General features: G+C 43.1%; 1 protein-coding gene across 1 annotated transcript in view; it reads right to left on the bottom strand.

Annotated features, from left to right (window-relative positions):
• The window catches only part of DHX8 (DEAH-box helicase 8), a 91,160-nt gene that overhangs the window by 33,765 nt on the left and 38,344 nt on the right, over positions 1-19,051 (bottom strand). The window contains exons 11-18 of the mRNA XM_073608225.1: positions 17,882-17,979; positions 17,628-17,775; positions 16,466-16,647; positions 12,150-12,344; positions 4,419-4,604; positions 2,836-3,046; positions 1,662-1,843; positions 451-591 (exon numbers count right to left, since the gene is read on the bottom strand). Coding sequence (XP_073464326.1) covers positions 451-591; positions 1,662-1,843; positions 2,836-3,046; positions 4,419-4,604; positions 12,150-12,344; positions 16,466-16,647; positions 17,628-17,775; positions 17,882-17,979 — 1,343 coding nt within the window. The remainder of the gene's footprint in view (positions 1-450; positions 592-1,661; positions 1,844-2,835; positions 3,047-4,418; positions 4,605-12,149; positions 12,345-16,465; positions 16,648-17,627; positions 17,776-17,881; positions 17,980-19,051) is intronic.

Raw genomic sequence — 19,051 nt, 5'->3', positions numbered from 1 at the left:
TTTTTGACCAGGAAGGACTTCTTTTTAAAATCGTCAGTTCTGTCTAGGATACTATCTAATAAGGGCCAAAAAGAAGGTCACCCGAAAAGGGAATTCCACAAAGCTTGCTTTTTGTCGCTGTATCACCTGGCCAGGTCTTTAGCCATAAAGCTCGTCTTGCAGCATTTATCAGGGCTGCTGATCTAGCTGACATTTTAATTGCTTCAGCCGAGGCATCTGCAATATAAGCAACTGCAGAGATCAAGGTAGGAAAAGAATTTAAAATCTCCTGCTTAGGGGAATCTGCCAATATATGCGATCTTAGTTGGTTTTACCCAGTATTCCTAGCTACACATGTTGTGGCCATTGCTGGCTTTAAATTGCTCATGACTGATTTTATCCCAAATAAAATTATTGCTAGATATTGTAGAAAAAAAATTATATTGCAAAAATTCCTTCTGGTTAACTCACCTGTGAGATGGGTGTAACGACAAGCTGATCAATGCCAGTTTTGGAGTTGTAAACTTTCTGCTTTACAAAGCCAGGGTCCACCACATAGTAGATGCCATCAATGGTTAGTGATGTCTCAGCAATATTGGTTGCAATGACAACCTACCAAAATAAAATCATAAAAATATATATCTATAGATATATGTATCTGATATAGCATTCAGTGTTATTGAACCAAAGAAAATTATATTTTTAAAAGGCAGGCTCCTCCCAAACACCCACATTAGACACTTCTGGTTTGGGTGGAGCGTGACAGAAGTTTGATACCCCACCAGGTCTTTACAGCGATCTGTACAAAAATCTGACTGCATGACTGACAGGGATGCCTTGGGCTTTTGAATGTAGCTTCAAACAGCACAAGCCCAAGTGAATACTGAATTTCCCATTATTGAGAGAGAGTCTACTGGACGGTACACAATACAAAATTTCTGTATCTATAGTCCTACAGAGGACTCTTCATAACTTGTATCACAAGGTAATACTGGAAACATGTCTACAAAGCTAAGCTCAGTCTGTTACAGCTGAACAAGTGATAGGGAGAGTTTCCTCAACTCTGGAACCTAACGGCTATAAAGACCCTCAGATTGACTGAACCCGGCCCCACTCCACCACAGTAGAGGTTTTGTAAGAGCTCAAGAAAAGAGAGCAAGTGGCAGTTCAGTGAACACCCAACATTAAGAGGTGTGGGGCAGCAGACAAACATAGAACATTTATGCTCCATTCACATTTGATGTTTTGGGATCTTGGGCAGAATTGCTGCGATTCTGCCCACAATCTCAAATCGCACTACAATCGCAAAACACATGTTCGAATGCCAATCATTCAATGGCACCTAAAACACGGTGCGGTTTTGCCATGATTATTGCACGATAAATCGTGTGGCAATTGCATCAAGCCACAACGCGTGAAGCTTGTCGCCCAAAAAGGAGCAGGAGCTTTATTTGGGCAGCAGACTTTGCACATTGTGGTTTGTTGCGATAATCGTAGCAAAATCGCACCATGTTTTAGGTGCCATTGAAAACAAATGGCACCCAAACATGTGTTTTGCAATTGTAGTGCGATTAGAGATCCCAAAACGCCAAAATGTGAATGGAGCCTCAAATTGAAATCCATCAATGGGCTCCAAAGCCTGCCTTCGGGCAAGAAGTGAAAAAGATGTGTATACAATGTACCTTTCTGCTTCCTGGGGGTGCTGGATCGAAGATTCTTGTCTGCATCTCACTGGGCAAAGCAGAATACACAGGAAGAATGATCAGTTCAGGCACATCAGGACCAAGAGACTTCATTCTTTCATACAGGATTTCACAAGCCGTGTCAATTTCTTCCTGACCAGTCAGAAAAACCAAGATGTCACCTATGCAGAGGGGGAAATTTTTTTTATTTTCTTTAATAACTAGATACATATTTAAAAGAAGGCTAGCTGAGAAATATGATACAATATAAAATATACTTTGCAACATATGAGTCTGTATCCCCAGGCTGAAGATGCTAGGGAGTTAGTCACATAAAAGTCTATTTGGATCTACTGTGCAGGTGTGGCCCATGCACTGGTCCATTGGTATTGGATGTAAAAACTATTACTAGAGGCCATGGCCATCAGATCCAGGAAGTATGTATTTAGTAAGGGAGAGGTTGAGCTATTTAGGTCAAGAAAAGAGCAAAAAGCAGAAGTGCATTTTGTTTTAAAGTGCAATTTTCCTATAGTACAAACCTAGCGCAAACTTTTTTTCCTTTGGATCACGTGGGAATTGGTTAAACCTCTGTCAGGTTATTGCTGTCTTGGTCCCAAGACAGCAATAACCAACATTTCTCCTAATGCCGCGTACACACGATCGGATTTTTCGACGGGAAATGTTGGATGCGAGCTTGTTGGCTGAAAGTCCGACCGTGTGTATGCTCCATCGAACATTTGTTGGCGGACTTTCCGCCAACAAATGTTAGCTAGCAGGTTCTCAAATTTTCCACCAAGAAAACTTTCCAATCGTGTGTACACAAGTCCGTCGCACAAAAGTTCACGCATGCTCGGAATAAATGCTCACCAAACACAACATTAGCAGAAGGAGCCCAAAGGATGGCGCATGACTATTGAACTTCCATGACTATTGAACTTTCTTTTTTAGGCTCGCCGTACGTCTTGTACATAACTACGTTTTGCATGTCATGCGTTAAGGGAAAACAGGTATCAAAATGAAAAGTGGGGAAATTAGTACAGGGATAGCAGGAAAACCTTCCAGGTTTTAATCTTTGCTTACTCAGTCTGCAACTGGGGTATTTAACTCCAATTCCTAAACTTTTTTCAAACAGCAAACCAAGCACCAAACACCCTTATGCTACAATCATACAAACCTGGTGGCTCTGTAAGATGTATCTGCATAACTGTGATAAGGCTGGCATCCAGGTAGTCTGTCTCAGGTTCCTTAGTGTAAAGAATCTCTACAGGGTATGTCCGACCAGGGATGGTGAAAATTGGAGCTTCGTAGAAATACTGGGAGAACTTCACGGCATCTAGTGTTGCCGACGTAACAATAAGTTTCATATCTGGACGTTTTTGCACCGTCTTCAAAAGAAAACAAAAAAGGTTTATTAATATTTAAAAAAAACAAAAAAAAAAAAAAAAACAAATTAAAAATGCCAAAACTACCTCCTTAAAATATATTGATTCTTAAAGAGAACCTTGTATTAAAATGATTGTTTGTAATAACTTGTAAGTAAAAGCAAGCACTTTCAGGCACACATAGTTTCAACAATTTTCTAGAACAGAAATCCGAGACTTCTGTTATCCAAATATCGATTTCAACTAAGAAGCTGGCACTTTCGACAGTGAGGTTGCCACCACACTCATGGGACATTGGTAGGCATTTATAGAACGAAGCTTTCAGGCTGGGTTCACAACTATGCAAATTGGATGCGGCTTTCTCCGCATCCAATTCGCATAGCAGGAGAATATGACCGGCTCTCTTTGGAGCTGGTTCACATGTCTCTGGGGCGGCAGTGCAAAGAAACGCTGTGCGTCTTTGCCTCTGTTTCAGGGCCAAATTCAGGCAAAAATTCTGCCCTGATTCATCCCTGAAACGGAGAACAGGGACGGACAGCGTTGCTGTGCGATCTGCGGCCGGTTTAGGTGTGAACCGAACCTAAAAGAAAGCTAGAACAATGTGCAGGTAATTGGAAGTAATTCACTCCAACACAGCTTTACCGCTATATATTATAAATTGTTGATGCTGTCAATCACACTTTGTAATTTATCTGCTATAGCTACAATGTCAATAGATAATGAATCTGAGTTTGCTGCAGGCAGAGGGTATGGAAATTCCTCAGTGATCACGCCCTCAGACTCTTTACTAAATCTTTCGGCATGTCACAAAAAGAAAGAGGCCAGAGCCAAGTGTTAAACAAGAAAACTTGTATGCTTAAAGCCAAACTAAAAACAAAGGGCTACGGTGCAGATACCTGGGCTTACATAACTGTAAGTATGTGTCCCCCCCACCATGCATTTGGGTTCCATGCCCTAGCACCTATGTCACTACGGGACACAGCATTGAATGGTATTCCTTTACCCACTTCAATACTGGGCACTTTGTGTGAGGAAAGAAGAGCCGATAACCAGCAAAGTCTGTTTACATTTATGACAGGAGACAGCTGATCACATGGTAAACGCCCACTGTGATTAGCCCTCTACCTTGATCCGAGACCAGCTGTCTTCCAATGCACACAGAGATCACAGTCACTTCCCTATGCACCCTCCCAGAACTTGAGAGCCACACTGAAACAGTCTTTCGGCTATGGCATGGGCAGAAAGAAGTTAATCAATTTTTAAACCGTAGGTTCACATAAAAAAACAAAAACAAAAAAAAAAAAAAACCCAAGCACATGGAATGGGTCAACAAAAAACATTTTCAATTTAAATATCATGTAATTATCGTGTGTACCTTTTTTAAAAGCCCAAACAGAACATCTGTGTGGATGGTCCTTTCGTGTGCTTCGTCAAGCATGATAATGGCGTACTGGGTCAAATCTGGGTCAATAAGGCACTCTCTTAGCAACATACCATCTGTCATGTATTTGATGACAGTCTCTGGGCTTGTGCAATCTTCAAATCGAATTGTATAACCAACCTAGAAAACAAATACACACATTTTTTAAAGGTTTGTTTATATGGATTGAATATCTGCAGGTTGGTTATTTTACAATTAAGGGCAATTCAATATAGCGGACCACCTCCCTAATAAGAAGCTGCAAGAGATAAGTGCCAAACAACTTTTACAGGAAAAAAAACAAACTATTTTTTGCAGCTTCAGCTCGCTCTCTGGATCAGACTGTTCTGACATGGCAACATCTGTGTATGCTCTTATGAGATATAATTATAATGTATATATATATATATATATATATATATATATATATATATATATATATATATATATATATATATATATATATATATATATATATATATAATTAGATAGATAGTATAATATATAGATATATTAGAAAGATTATCTATACATAATCTTTACCTAACTTCGGATGCGACTGCAAAAAGGTGCTCATTAATCTTGTGTGACTACAGTGTTAAAATCCAAAATGTACTAGCCACATAATACAAACTGTAGTCACACATGATTAATGAGCACTGGTCACTTTGTATTTAAGTAATTTATTGATCAATTCAGCTATTATTAAATTTGGCACCTACATTTATTTATAGTTGTTAATTTATTCAAGATTATTGGTTGCACATGCAGTAATACCATTGCACTCAAGTTTGGTTACACATAAAACAGCAAATTAATTGAGATCACACACACTTTGGAACAGGAGAACAGCACCACACCTACACCTATTTGCAATCACATCCTATACTCTACTCAGGTATCTGAAGGGGCAGCAGTTCCTGGAATATTCAGCCATTTGCACAGAACCACCCATAAATCTTTTCTACATTAGGAACTTCACCAATTCTTAGTAAGAGCTGAACTACTAATCACTTGATCCTGGACCCTCTAGAAATAACCTGTGTTCTCCCAGCTAAGACTGAATATTGCATTCCTCAATCCCAGACTGACTACGGCATAAGTACATACATTCAAATGTAAACAAACTTACCCTTAAAGGGTTAGCTCACCTTTCCACAAAAAAAAAAAAAAAAAAAAAGAAAAAGAAAAGAAAAGGTATACTATCTCGCTACAACCTCCCCATCCCTCCTGTCCTAGCTGCATGGACCTTATGCGATTCCCATTATTCAATGCCCTCTCCAACTTGTATAATGGACCGCCACCTTTGTACATAAACACACAACATAATGCGAGCATTGACGGGCGCTCATTGGGTCAGCTCTGGATTTGTGACTGCACTGGCCAATGAGAAACCTTTTGAGGCTCCTTTCTTCCCTGACAGCACCATGGAACAAAAAAATAGGATTTTTTAAAACAGCTTACCTGTAAAATCCTTTTCTTTTGAAGGACATCACGGGACACAGAGCCACAGTAATTACTGATGGGTTATATAGGTATCACTGGTGATTGGACACTGGTCACACCCTAATCAGGAAGTTCAACCCCCTATATAATGCCTCCCCCTTGCAGGGATACCTCAGTTTTGTAGCCAAGCAATATAGTGTATTAGAAGAGGGGCGGGACCTCTGTGTCCCGTGATGTCCTTCGAAAGAAAAGGATTTTACAGGTAAGCTGTTTTAAAAAATCCTATTTTCTTTCTCGAACATCACGGGACACAGAGCCACAGTAATTACTGATGGGATGTCCCAGAGCAATGCTACCTGAGGGGGGGGAACCACGACCAAGTAGGGTGCAATCAGACCTGAGGACCCTGTACCGCTGCCTGCAGCACACTACGCCCAAAGGCGATATCCTCATGCCTTCTCACATCCACCTGATAGAATCTGGTGAATGTATGAACTGAAGACCAGGTTGCGGCCTTGCAGATTTGAGCCATAGAGGCCTGGTGATGCACTGCCCAAGAAGCACCAATAGCCCTTGTGGAATGTGCCCTGATCTGAAACGGAGGAATCTTCTGTTTCAAAACCGTAAGCTTGAATGACAAAGTGTCGAATCCATTTAGAAATGGTAGCTTTTGACGCTGCCTGTCCTCTATTGGGACCCTCTGGCAGCACAAACAAAACATCCGTCTTGCGGATCTGAGCAGTTGCCCCTAGATAGGCCTTAACTGCTCTTACTACATCCAACGAATGTAGAGATCTCTCTTCCGGAGAACAGGGATCTGGAAAAAAGGAAGGTAGAACAATGTCTTGGTTTAAATGAAAATCAGAAACCACCTTCGGTAAAAAACTAGGATGAGGGCGTAGTACCACTCAATCCTTGTGTATAATCAAATAAGGCTCCTTACAGGAAAGAGCTGCTAATTCTGATACTCTTCTAGCAGAAGAGATGGTCACCAGAAAAATTAAATTTCCTTGTCAACAAGACCAAAGGAATCTGACTTATTGGTTCAAAAGGCTGTTTCTGTAACACAGCCAGGACCAAGTTCAAGTCCCAGGGGTTTAGGGGCGCTTTAACCGGAGGATTAAGACGCATCACCCCCTGCATAAAGTTTCAGACCAAAGAATGCGAAGCAAGTGGCCGCTGAAATAATACTGATAAAGCAGAGACCTGGCCCTTGATGGTACTCAAGGCCAGCTTCATCTCTAATCCCATCTGTAGAAAATCAAGGATTCTACCTATGACATATTTCCTGGGATGCCAACCTCTGGATTCACACCAGGTTATATAAGCCTTCCAGACTCTATGATAAATCATCCTGGAGGCTGGCTTCCTTGCATTAATCAAGGTAGATATGACAGGACCTGAGAGCCCACGACTCTTCAGAACATGGGTCTCAATAGCCAAACCGTCAAATTTAGCGTTTGTAAGGCAGGATGGAACACTGGACCTTGAGATAACAGGTCTGGGCGTACCGGTAGGGTCCACGGGGAACCTACCGTCATCCTTACTATTTCTGCATACCAAGTCCTTCTGGGCCAAGCGGGGGCCACCAGAAGTACCAACTTCCTTTCCTGCCTGATCCTGCGAAGGAGTCGTGGTAGTAGCAGAATAGGCGGGAATGCGTAAATCAGTGAGAACCGATGCCACGGAATCACCAACGCATCCGTCCCGCATGCAAGAGGATCTTTTGTCCTTGCCACAAATCTGTCTATCTTTTTGTTGAATCGGGATGCAAAGAGATCTACATCTGGAACCCCCCATCTTTGGCATATGGCCCAAAAGACATCGGGATGCAGAGACCATTCCCCTGGAAGTAACTGCTGGCGACTTAGATAGTCCGCCTGCCAATTCTCTATTCCCGGGATGAAAACTGCCGATATGCATGGCACATGCATCTCTGCCCAGACTAAGATCTGGTTCACCTCTCTTTGAGCAGCTCGGCTCCGGGTGCCTCCCTGATGATTGACATAAGCCACTGCTGTGGCATTGTCGGACTGGATCCTGACCGGACAACCCTGTAGCCTGATAGTCCAGGCCTTTAGAGCTAGATGTATCGCCCGGATCTCCAGAATGTTGATGGGTAAGGTCCTCTCTGTCTTGGACCATACCCCTTGGACCGCAGCCTGTTCCAGAACTGCTCCCCAACCTGACAGACTGGCATCTGTTGTTACCACCGTCCAGGTAACCGGTAGAAAGGATTTCCCCTTCTGCAGGTTTTCGGGTATGAGCCACCAATTGAGGCTCTGACGCACCGCATGCGACAGGTGCATCGGAAAGTCTAATGCCTGAACCTTCTTGTTCCAGGTCGACAGAATACTGTGTTGCAGCATTCTTGAGTGAAACTGAGCATAGGGAACTGCTTCGAATGAAGACGCCATCTTCCCTAGTAGCCTCATACAAAGGCGGACTGAGGGACCCTTCTTGGTCCTTACTGTCAGAATCAGCTCTCTCAAAGCAGCGATCTTTGCCTGGGGTAGAAATATTTTCTCCTGGCCTGTATCTATAATCAGACCTAAATACTCCAGTCTTCTTACTGGTTTTAGGAAAGACTTTTCTAAGTTGAGGATCCAACCCAGGTGTTCTAGATACCTGACTGTGGTCCTCAAGTTTCCATTCAAAGAGGCTACCGACCGGTCTATCAAGAGCAGGTCGTCTAGGTATGCTATTACAGCTATACCTTGAGCCCTTAATCTGGCCAGAGGAGGAGCCAAGATCTTTGGGAACACTCGAGGTGCAGTGGCTATCCCAAAAGGCAGAGCCACAAACTGGAAATGGCGCCCTCCTACCTCGAAGCGCAGAAACTTCTGATGAGCAGGAAAAATGGGCACATGCAGATATGCATCTCTGATGTCTATTGATGCCAGAAATTCTCCTCCCTGCAGGGTGGGAACTACTGTTCGAATTGATTCCATGCGGAAGGATTGAATCCTTAGGAATCGGTTCAGATCCCTTAAGTCCAGAATGGGCCTGACATCCCCATTTGGCTTTTGGACCGTAAAAAGGTTGGAATAGAAGCCCAATCCCTGGTCCTTTGCGGGAACTATCATAATGACCTCCTGCGACAAAAGTCGCTCTAACGCTAGAAGGAGCGACTGCTTCTTCTCTGGGTCTCTGGGAACATTTGATCTGAGGAACCGAGGAGAGGGGAATTCCTGAAACTCCAGCTTGTACCCTAAGGTTACCATGGAGATTACCCATCTGTCCTGGAAGTCCTCCTGCCAGAGCTCTGAGAACTGTCGCAGTCTTCCCCCCACTCGAGTGAGCGGGGGCGCCCCCTCATGCAGAGGTCTTAGTGTTTTGCCTAGTAGGCTTCTTTCCCCAGGACTTCTTTTGTCCCTGGGGTTGACTCTTGTCTCTGGACCCCGATGGAGGCGGCCGTCGAGACTGCCCCCGGCGCTGGGGAAAGAGTCCGTTTGAAAGAGGGACACTTACTCTTCTTCTTGACAGGTAAGAGAGTGCTTTTCCCACAAGAGATTCTCTTGATATAGTTATCCAAGTCCTCTCCAAACAACCTTGCACCACAAAATGGAAACCCAGCCAGTAGCTTCTTACATGGTGCTTCGGCTGACCAATTTTTCAACCATAGGATTCTATGTATATGCACCAACCCCAGTGAAAGACGGGACGTTTGCACGATAGAATCTCTAATGGCGTCAACCACAAAGCATAAGGCCGCTGGAAGGTTAGCAAACCCCTGGGCCTGCTGTTCAGGTAATACTTTGATGACCTGCTTAACATGGTCTCTTAAGTATTGACTGACTCCAATCGCTGCTACTGCAGGTTGGGCCACTGATCCTGCTAAGGAGAAAACATCCTTCAATAGGGATTCCATCCTTTTATCTACAGGATCCCTGAGCATCTGAGCATTGTCTACAAGACAAGTCAGGCTATTATTTACGGAGGAAATGGCGGCATCAATAGCCGGTATTCCCCACATTTTAATAAACTTTTCTTCCATCGGATAAAGTGTTGAAAACTTTCTCGGCGGAAAAAAACGTTTGTCTGGGTGATCCCACTCAGAATAAATGAGCTTTTCAAGTAAAGTATGAACAGGAAAAGCATGTGCTGCTTGGAAAGGTTTCAGTGACCCCAAAACAGAAGAGGATTCTTTAGCAGTTTCAGGTATGGGCAACTTAAATGTGGAGCGGACCAATCCAGTAAGGATCTGCACTAAGACATTCTCCTCTTGGGAAGTCGCAGAGGGTCCCTCTCCACCTGATTCCTCCAAAGAGGAATCATCCGTCCCATCCTGAACCTCTGAAAGGGATTCATCTCCTTTATCCCAGAGCTCCTCTGTCTGAGGGTCTTGGGGAACAGAGGAAAGTAAGTGCGTTTTCTTCCACTGAGTGAAGACGTAATCACGGCCATTAATCTTTCCTCTAGACCATTAATGGTTGAGGAAAAAACCTCTTGTGTAATATATACAGGGGCTGAAGTGCCAGAAGCAGGTGTAGCCCCTGACCCCGATGGCTCTCCCTGGCTAGCCGTCCCTGGCCCATCTTTAGGGGGGGAGGATGCTGCCGACAGGGGGCCCTCAGAACCTGAACGAGATCCCCTAGTGTCTCTGGTTCCTGGGGTGCTTGAACCTCTTCTACCCATAGTGCAAAGCAACAAGGTGTGAGGTATACAAATGAACACTGCCCGCTGAGCGATGTAATCTGGCTAAAAGCCTTGCTACCCAATGCTCAGTCTGGTGTTACTTCAGTAAATGCTGCCTAGCAGAATGCCTGTGTCCCACTTTACATGCGACCGTCAGCTCTGTGTCTCTCAGAAGGCTGTGTGCACCTGTACAGAGTGCCTTTAATAGCCTGCAGCTGGCCTGAGTGGGAGTCTAAGCACCTGTGCTGACATCCCGCCCCCTCCTCTACGGCCCCCCCCTCTCGAGTTTTGAAAAAAACGAGCGCTTCCCGCGCTGCCGACTCTTCTGTCATGCTTATGGAGAAAGGCTGGGGATGGGAGGGGGAGGGAGGGAGGCTGGTAACAAGATCTGCCTGAACGGCTATCTTCAGAGATGGTGGCCATTAGGCCGCAGAGCCCGGGTGGTATAACCGCTTTCTAGACCCCTGTGGCCCCTTTCTAGCCTGGGAGGGAACATTCAAACATGAGAAATCCCCCCTTTCCATCTTACCTGTTTGCAGCCTGCTTGAGACGCTGGGATATAATCAGCGATGAAAACACCTGAGACAGACAGTCAGCATGTGCAGGTTTGTGCTCTTGGCAGCCCCCGGTGGTCACAATAGGCATAGCATGCATTTACCTTAAAGGAGAAAAGCCACTAGAACTCAAAAATTCTGTGGAATCTCCTCTTACCTTATCCAGCCGCAGGGTGCTGTTTACACAGACCCAATCTTCACCTCTCACGGTGGGCTCCGTTTGAAAAAACCGTCAGAGACTGGGGCCCCCTACGAATAGGGGGATCCAACAGTTCTGGGACCGTAAAGCACCTCGCCAGAAATTAGGAAGTTTAAAGCCATTTTCTGATCTGCGGGGTCCAGCTCTCTAAAAAGAGAGGCATTACGGGTAAAACCTTGTTTCTTCGGACACGAGGCCCGGGTACCATTCAATTCGGCCATGAAAAGACACTTTGAATGGATCCGGTTCGCCTGGCTTGCCCCAGTATAGGATCTTAAGATATTCCCTTTGGAGCTCAGCACAGGACATCTTTACACGTCCATCACCTAAGACACTGGCGTAAAAACTGAGGTATCCCTGCAAGGGGGAGGGATTATATAGGGGGTTGAACTTCCTGATAGGGTGTGCCAGTGTCCAATCACCAGTGATACCTATATAACCCATCAGTAATTACTGTGGCTCTGTGTCCCGTGATGTTCGAGAAAGAAAGTATTGATTTGCATTGGTCAGCACGGTCACATGGCCAGCGCTGACCAATTGAGCACTCGTTGTGCACAATAGCTGCTATACAGTTTCTTGTGCTGTTTAGGGAAGTTTTAAAGTGACAACTGTTATACCAGCTGGAGAGGGTGTTGGAAGATGGGTGTGACAAAGTATATGGCACAGAGGATTGGAGAAGTGTATGTGTGTGTGTGTGTGTGTGTGAGAATGTAGAATTGACATAGCTAGTCAGTAGAGCAGCAGCTCTGTGTCTGCAGAAGCCCCTGATGTCTGATCCAATATGCAGGCAAGAAACAGAGGATGGGAGCTGTAATATGCTATCAAAGAAAGATAAAAATATGAACATACCTCCTGCCCCAAGCAGCAGCCATATTCCTCAGACACTCTTTTGGCAACAGACATGGCAGCCACTCTTCTAGGCTGGGTACAGCCGATCTTACCCCTCGTCGTGTAGCCAGCTTCTGCTAGATACTGAGTGATCTGAGTGGTTTTTCCAGAGCCAGTTTCTCCGATTACTATCAGTATTTGGTTGTCATGAACAGCCTGGAAAGAGCAAAAATGTATATTAGAGCAGATATAAAATGTTTGCACAAATAAACTTTTTTTTCCCACATAAAAAGGGGAACACTCTCTCTATGGGGACAACCCTATCACTAAAGCAAGAACTGAAATCATAAAGGAGGGTGAAGCCAAACACAGGATAAAATGAACCAAAACACATTTATTAAGCACAGCCGTATGCAATTTTAGGTGTGCAATTGTGATCTGCACTACAAAGCGAATCACCATTGATTCAAAGGATTTCAGGGGGGGGTTTAGGGGAAGAGTCTGGTCATATGATATGAAACTTATGTGAGTAATATCTCCTTCAAATCACAGAGTTTATTGCAGCTTTAAACAAAGAACTCCATAGGACACTTGAAGCTCCACGCAGTCTGCATTGTTAAGTAAAAAAAGTATTTTCGTAATTCTTTTCTTGGAGTCCATTATAGGACACATGACATACTACCAGCATGCCTCAGTTTTGTAGAAAAGTACTGAGAGCATGGCCACAAGCAGTCCAGCTAGGGGGTTTAACCATTAACTAACACAGTAAATAAACGCTAACAGGCCAAAGAAACAACACAGAACCAGGGACTGCCTTCAGCTCAAAGATCCACATGAAGGACCTTATGTCTAAAGCTGGCATCAGATAAGGCAGCAACGTCCACCTGGTAGATAAGAGGATGGGTGGACAGAAGGCCAGTTGACAGCTTTGAAAATCTGGTAAAATAGTTGCTTGATGCTAGAAAGTCCAAGAGGCACTCAAGGATCTAGCAGGAAAAGCTGGAACCCAATCCTATAGACCAGGGATCTCCAAAATACAGCCCTCCAGCTGTTGCGGAACTACACATCCCATGAGGCATTGGAAAGTCTGTCATTCACAGACATGACAAGGCATGATGGGAATTGTAGTTCCTGAACAACTGAAGGGCCATAGTTTGGAGACCTCTGCTATAGACCATAAGCCTGGATAATGGTCTGCCTAAGCCAACTAGAGATGGTGCAATTTGAAGCTGGTGCAACCTTACAGGGTACATTGGGGATTACATAAAAGTTATAAGTCTTCCAGAAAGAAGCAGTAGCTGATCCAGGTAATGGAATAAAATGTCCTTTTGCTGAATTAAAGCCAAACAAATGAAAGGAAGAATGAGGTCCCGACTGAGGTGAGAGGCAGAAAACAAACTTTGACAACAAGGAAGTCCTGGGCTTCAACACCACCTTGTCCCTATGCAGAACCAGAAAGGGTTCCTTGCAGAATTAGGCCACCAGCTCAAACACTACCCTTGCAGAGGTGATGGCAGCAAGAAACACTACCTTGTAGGCAAGCATAGAGAGAGGAATGTCTCTAATGGGTTTAAAGGCTAAGTTCACCTTTCTAAAAACATTACACCCGTATTTAGGGTGTAACATGTTCAGCACGCAACCCCTCATCCCAATCCTCCTCTCCCTGTGACAGTGGGTGGGGGATCCTCTGTCACAATTTGAAAATAGCAAGGCTGTGTGGGGCTCCGCTTCCATGGTTGTGATATTCATTCACAGTTTCCTGTGAATAAATAGACTAAGTATCATCAGCCATTGCAGCTGATGGCTTATAGTTCTCAATGAACTATGAGGACACTGGTGAGCACTCTCATAGTTCATTGATCTTCCTGCTCTCAGGTAACTGCCTGCCTGAATTGGAGGCATGGCAGAGAGCTATCCTGAGAGTCTGCAGGTGCCTGACATTGCACCCGCGATCTGCTGATTGCAGGTGCAATGCTCTGCAGGCCCCTTAGGGAAAAAAAAATTATAAATGCACATTTTTTCACCTGCAAAATTTACTATTTTTCTTCAAAAGGTGAATTTATCTTTTAAACAGTTTATGATTATAAACGTGCAGCAGTTTATGAAGTGCAGAGAGAACCAGATTTAGATCCCTCAGAGGTGAATGGAATGACAAGCTAGAAGGGAGACAGGGGAGAAGGTTTCTGGGGATGAAAGGCTTTGATCAGGTTGTTTGGATTACACTGAGCCAGAAAGCCATCCACGGCTTTTGCTAGAGGACTCCTGTACCTGGAAAAAAAAATACAAAATCAGTCCAGTATGTTGTTCACACCTAGAGTGCACATGGAAGACAAGGCTGAAACATTAAGTTATGCCCTGCACAGGATCCGATCTACCTCTCTTGCCACAGCTAGACTTCTGGTTTCTTCCAAATAATTGGTATATGCTACCACCAGGGCATACAAATTGGATGACCATTTCATAGGTTGGTCCAATTCTGTGGAGACAGCCATCTCCGGATGTTGATTGGAACAAAGACTTCAATCTGGTAAATCTGCTGCTCTTTGGGTGCCAAAAACTCTACTCTAAAAACAATTGTGTTTCATTTAGTCTTTAGTCATTTTAACTGGGAAAAAAATGCAGCACTAAGAAGTATTAGGAAGTTACGGTGTAGTGAAACAATTAAGTAAGAGATGCTGTACTAAACAGTAAAGCATATGTGCAAAAACCATAAGTGAAATGAAATGAACGAACACAGTATAAAGTGTCCACATATGGTAAATGGATGATTCCAAACTCAAATTAATAAGAGGAACTGGTATGGACCAAAAAATGATGTGAAACTAGAAAATAAAATCAATGGTGCACGGTGTGGATCTGTGACTGAGTCAACAACGGGGTACAGAACTTCCGTAGCTGTAAACCAACATCTTGATATGGGGCATCAGAATGAAAACATCAGGAAGATAAGATGGGTACTCTTACCAGATGACGTGGACTCCACTGTCATATGACATGGAGTCAATGGTGCATGGAGCCAAACCTAGGCTGGAAAACGATATCCGGAACGGTGGAACCTCTGTCTCACTTCTCGACTTCTCTGGTGGGGTGAAGAAACATCAGGAAGGGCCGCCAACTGGATATCAGCCAATAGACCTTAAGGATGTGTTCCAAGGAGAAGCCAGGGACAGATTTGATCCAGACCCCGTGATGGAAGTAGGGCTACTGGAAGGCAGTTTCTTGCATCGGGGTAATATGCAAATAAAAAATAAAAAGCTTCTGCATAGTGCAGGTAAACCAGGGATTTTTATTTCTAAAAATACCATACAAAAAATGGATAAAAGTGATCACAATTGAAATAAAATCTAAGCAGCGTAAGGAAGGGGAGATCGCCCTTTTGGTTCGTTTTCCAGCCTAGGTTTGGCTCCATGCACCATTGACTCCATGTCATATGACAGTGGAGTCCACGTCATCTGGTAAGAGTACCCATCTTATCTTACTTCCTGATGTTTTCATTCTGATGCCCCATATCAAGATGTTGGTTTACAGCTACGGAAGTTCTGTACCCCGTTGTTGACTCACAGTCACAGATCCACACCGTGCACCATTGACTTTATTTTCTAGTTTCACATCATTTTTTGGTCCATACCAGTTCCTCTTATTAATTTGAGTTTGGAATCATCCATTTACCATATGTGGACACTTTATACTGTATTTGTTCATTTCATTTCACTTATGGTTTTTGCACATATGCTTTACTGTTTAGTACAGCATCTCTTACTTAATTGTTTCACTACACCTTAACTTCATAATACTTCTTAGCACTGCATTTTTTTCCCAGTTACCAGTTATTGTTTGTCACAATGTATGCAGCTGCTGGCTCACATATATTTTAATTTTTGCTATTAGAGCGCAGTGTTTTCATATTCTCTTGTACCTTATTTAGTCATTTTAAAAATGGAAAGTATATGCCAAGGCAAAAAATAAAAAAGTGCAGTAGAGAGAAATACCCATTTAGCTGCCATTTTTTTTTCAAACACATATAACAAAACATTTCCAATGGTATATTTAACAGGGCAAAATGGCATAAAATAAGAAAATTCATTGTTTGGGTTTACATACATTTTAACGTAGCAATATAGTAGGGAAACTCAAGCAATTAGATCTAGACTACCTTCTAGCAGGGCATTAATACTGTAGCACTAGGGAACTAAAAAAAAAATGGAAAAAAGGTGGGGGGGAAGAGTCTTAACAGACAAAAGGGCTTGTTTAGTGCCCTGTACCCCAAGATCATCATTTATCCAAAACAGACTCCTGAAAGAAACACAGAAACATTATAGCTTGTTATGACTTTTTACCTGCACCAGCTGGTCTTTCAGCTTATAAATGGGGAGACTCTCCCTCTGTTCAATAATTGACATCTGAGTCTTCTTTCCATAGGAGGCCTTGTTGCCACCAAATGCATGCTTTTTCCATTCTGGAATATCATTCGGCATCATTCCAATACCCCTCATGTTAGCAGCAATCTGTCGGCCATCAACTGTGAAATGAAACACAATCGTATGAAACTCAGATATTAAAAACATAACTAAAAACACAATCCAAACTTTTTAAGGGAAAGTACAGCAGCAGGTGGGAAACTAAAGCAAAGTATGGCTCACGCTACCATTTTCCAAATAAACAGTTCCTCTTCAGTTGTAATGAAACCATCACGCTTCAGATTTCACCGTCATTACCATCAAGTGAAAACCCAGATACATAAAGGAGGACCACTGCTCAAATTATAATTTTTTTTTAAAAAAAACTTCAGCCCCGGAAGGATTTACCCCCTTAATGACCAGGCCATTTTTTGCGATAGGGCACTGCGTCACTTTAACTGACAATTGCGACGTCGTGCGACATTGTACCCAAACAAAATTTATGTCTTTTTCCCCACAAATAGAGATTTCTTTTGGTGGTATTTGATCACCTCTGCGGTTTTAATTTTTTTTCGCTATAAACCAAAAAAAAAAGCGACAATTTTGAAAGGAAAAAAAACAATTTACTTTCTGCTATAAAACATTTCCAAAAAAAAAAAAAAAATGTAAACAAATTTATTCATCAGTTTAGGCCAATATGTATTCTGCTACATATTTTTGGTAAAAAAAAAAATCCCATTAAGTGTATATTGATTGGTTTGCGCAAAAGTTATAGCGTCTACAACATAGAAGATAGATTTATGGCATTTTTTTTTATTTTTCACTATTAATGGCGGTGATCGGTGATTTTTAGCAGGACTGCAACATGTCGGCAGACAGATCGGACACCTGGCATTTTTTACACTTTTTTGGGAACCAGTGACATTACTACAGTAATCAGTGCTTAAAATATGCATTGACATTGTACTAATGACACTGGCAGGGAAGGGGTTAACATCAGGGGCAATCAAGGGGTTAACTGTGTTCCCATAACTGCGATGGGTGGTCAGCAAGTGGTTAAAGTTATAATTTCACAATTAGGCATGCAGAACAGAAAACCCACCATCAGGCAAGGGGTCTACCCAGTGTTTGTTCAGTCCCATGGGGATAGAATCCATTTCAGCTTCCCTTTGTGCTTGTTTGACTTCTCTTCTTTCTTTAGCTAAAGCACTCTGCATCATAGCTGCTTGAGAAAGAGAACCATCAGGGTTCTACAAAAAAAGATCAGAAAAATAACAAAATGGTTTTATTAGTGTATTGTGAGTAATCCTGTGAATTTGGCAACATACTTCTCCAAATTCTCCAATGCATCTTTACCTTCACTATTTTGATAGGGCTCATGTCCATGCTCTGTTTCGTATGTCCTCTGAGGAAAGGAGGCTCCTCTTCCACCAATTCAATTTCCAGATCCTCATCTGATCAACACAAAACAGGTACAAACACTTAAAGTATGGGTAGAATTTAGTAAAAGATATGTATTTTAAGAAATCTATGAATCATGTGTAATATTCCCATCGCATAGGTTCCTGGAAATAGCCAAAAGTAAACAGGTGCTGTGGCAACAGGTAACATCTTAGACCAAAGCTTATATCGCCAGCACACCAACAAATCTTTGGAAAATTGTCTAAACATTTAGATGGTCACATAATTAAGCCGCAACACTTGGCCAAAGCAGGACCCCTTACCCCTTTTGTCAGGGATGCGAGAACATGCTGAAACTTTACACCTTGCTGTGATGTGATCACCTAAATAATCATTCAGACAATATCTCTAAGATCTGTTGGTGTGCTGACAATATATACTATGATTAACAAATCTAATTACCATTTAAGAAAATAAAGGTTAACATAATTGGATTTTTTTTTTTGGACAGTTTGAAAGCTAAAACCCTGTGTGTTCCTGCTGGGAAGGGTCACTGTCTCTACTTATCCTAGTGGCCAGAAAGTTGTGCTTGTCACCATGAGGCAGGTTAAATCTTCCAGTCGGGACACCTGTTCTAGTGATAACAGAGGATTTCTCATCACCTCATGTGACAGAGCCAGCTTAAAAAAAACAAAAAAACAAAAAAAAAACAAGGTGGTATTTAAGTCTTTACTACTCTATCCAAATCTATAACTAGGGTTTTCCCGATACCGAGCATTTGCGCAAGTACTTGTACTCGCACAAATGCTCCCGATGCCTTAGCCGATACCTTGGAATGGGAGAGACAGGAACTCAGCTGGTGGAGTCAGCAGGCGGAGGGTGGAGCAGAGAGCTGAGCAGGTCCTCCGAGTCCTCAAGCAGGTAGTGCAGAGTGCAGGGCTCGGCGACCGGAGCCGTCACATTCGGTAATGGAAGTGACGCTCCGTGTTGTCGTTACACCGTCGTCAGTGCTTAAAAATCCCGACGCCCATTTTGGTACACCCTACCAGCAGCGGACATCTTGTTACACCCAGCCCATATAGTTCAGGCTTAACTATATGGGCTGGGTGTAACAAGATGTCCGCT

The sequence above is a fragment of the Aquarana catesbeiana genome, linkage group LG12, assembly GCF_042186555.1.
Source record: "Aquarana catesbeiana isolate 2022-GZ linkage group LG12, ASM4218655v1, whole genome shotgun sequence".
Classification (NCBI taxonomy): Eukaryota; Metazoa; Chordata; class Amphibia; order Anura; family Ranidae; genus Aquarana; species Aquarana catesbeiana.
This window is presented reverse-complemented; position numbering and strand designations above follow the sequence as displayed.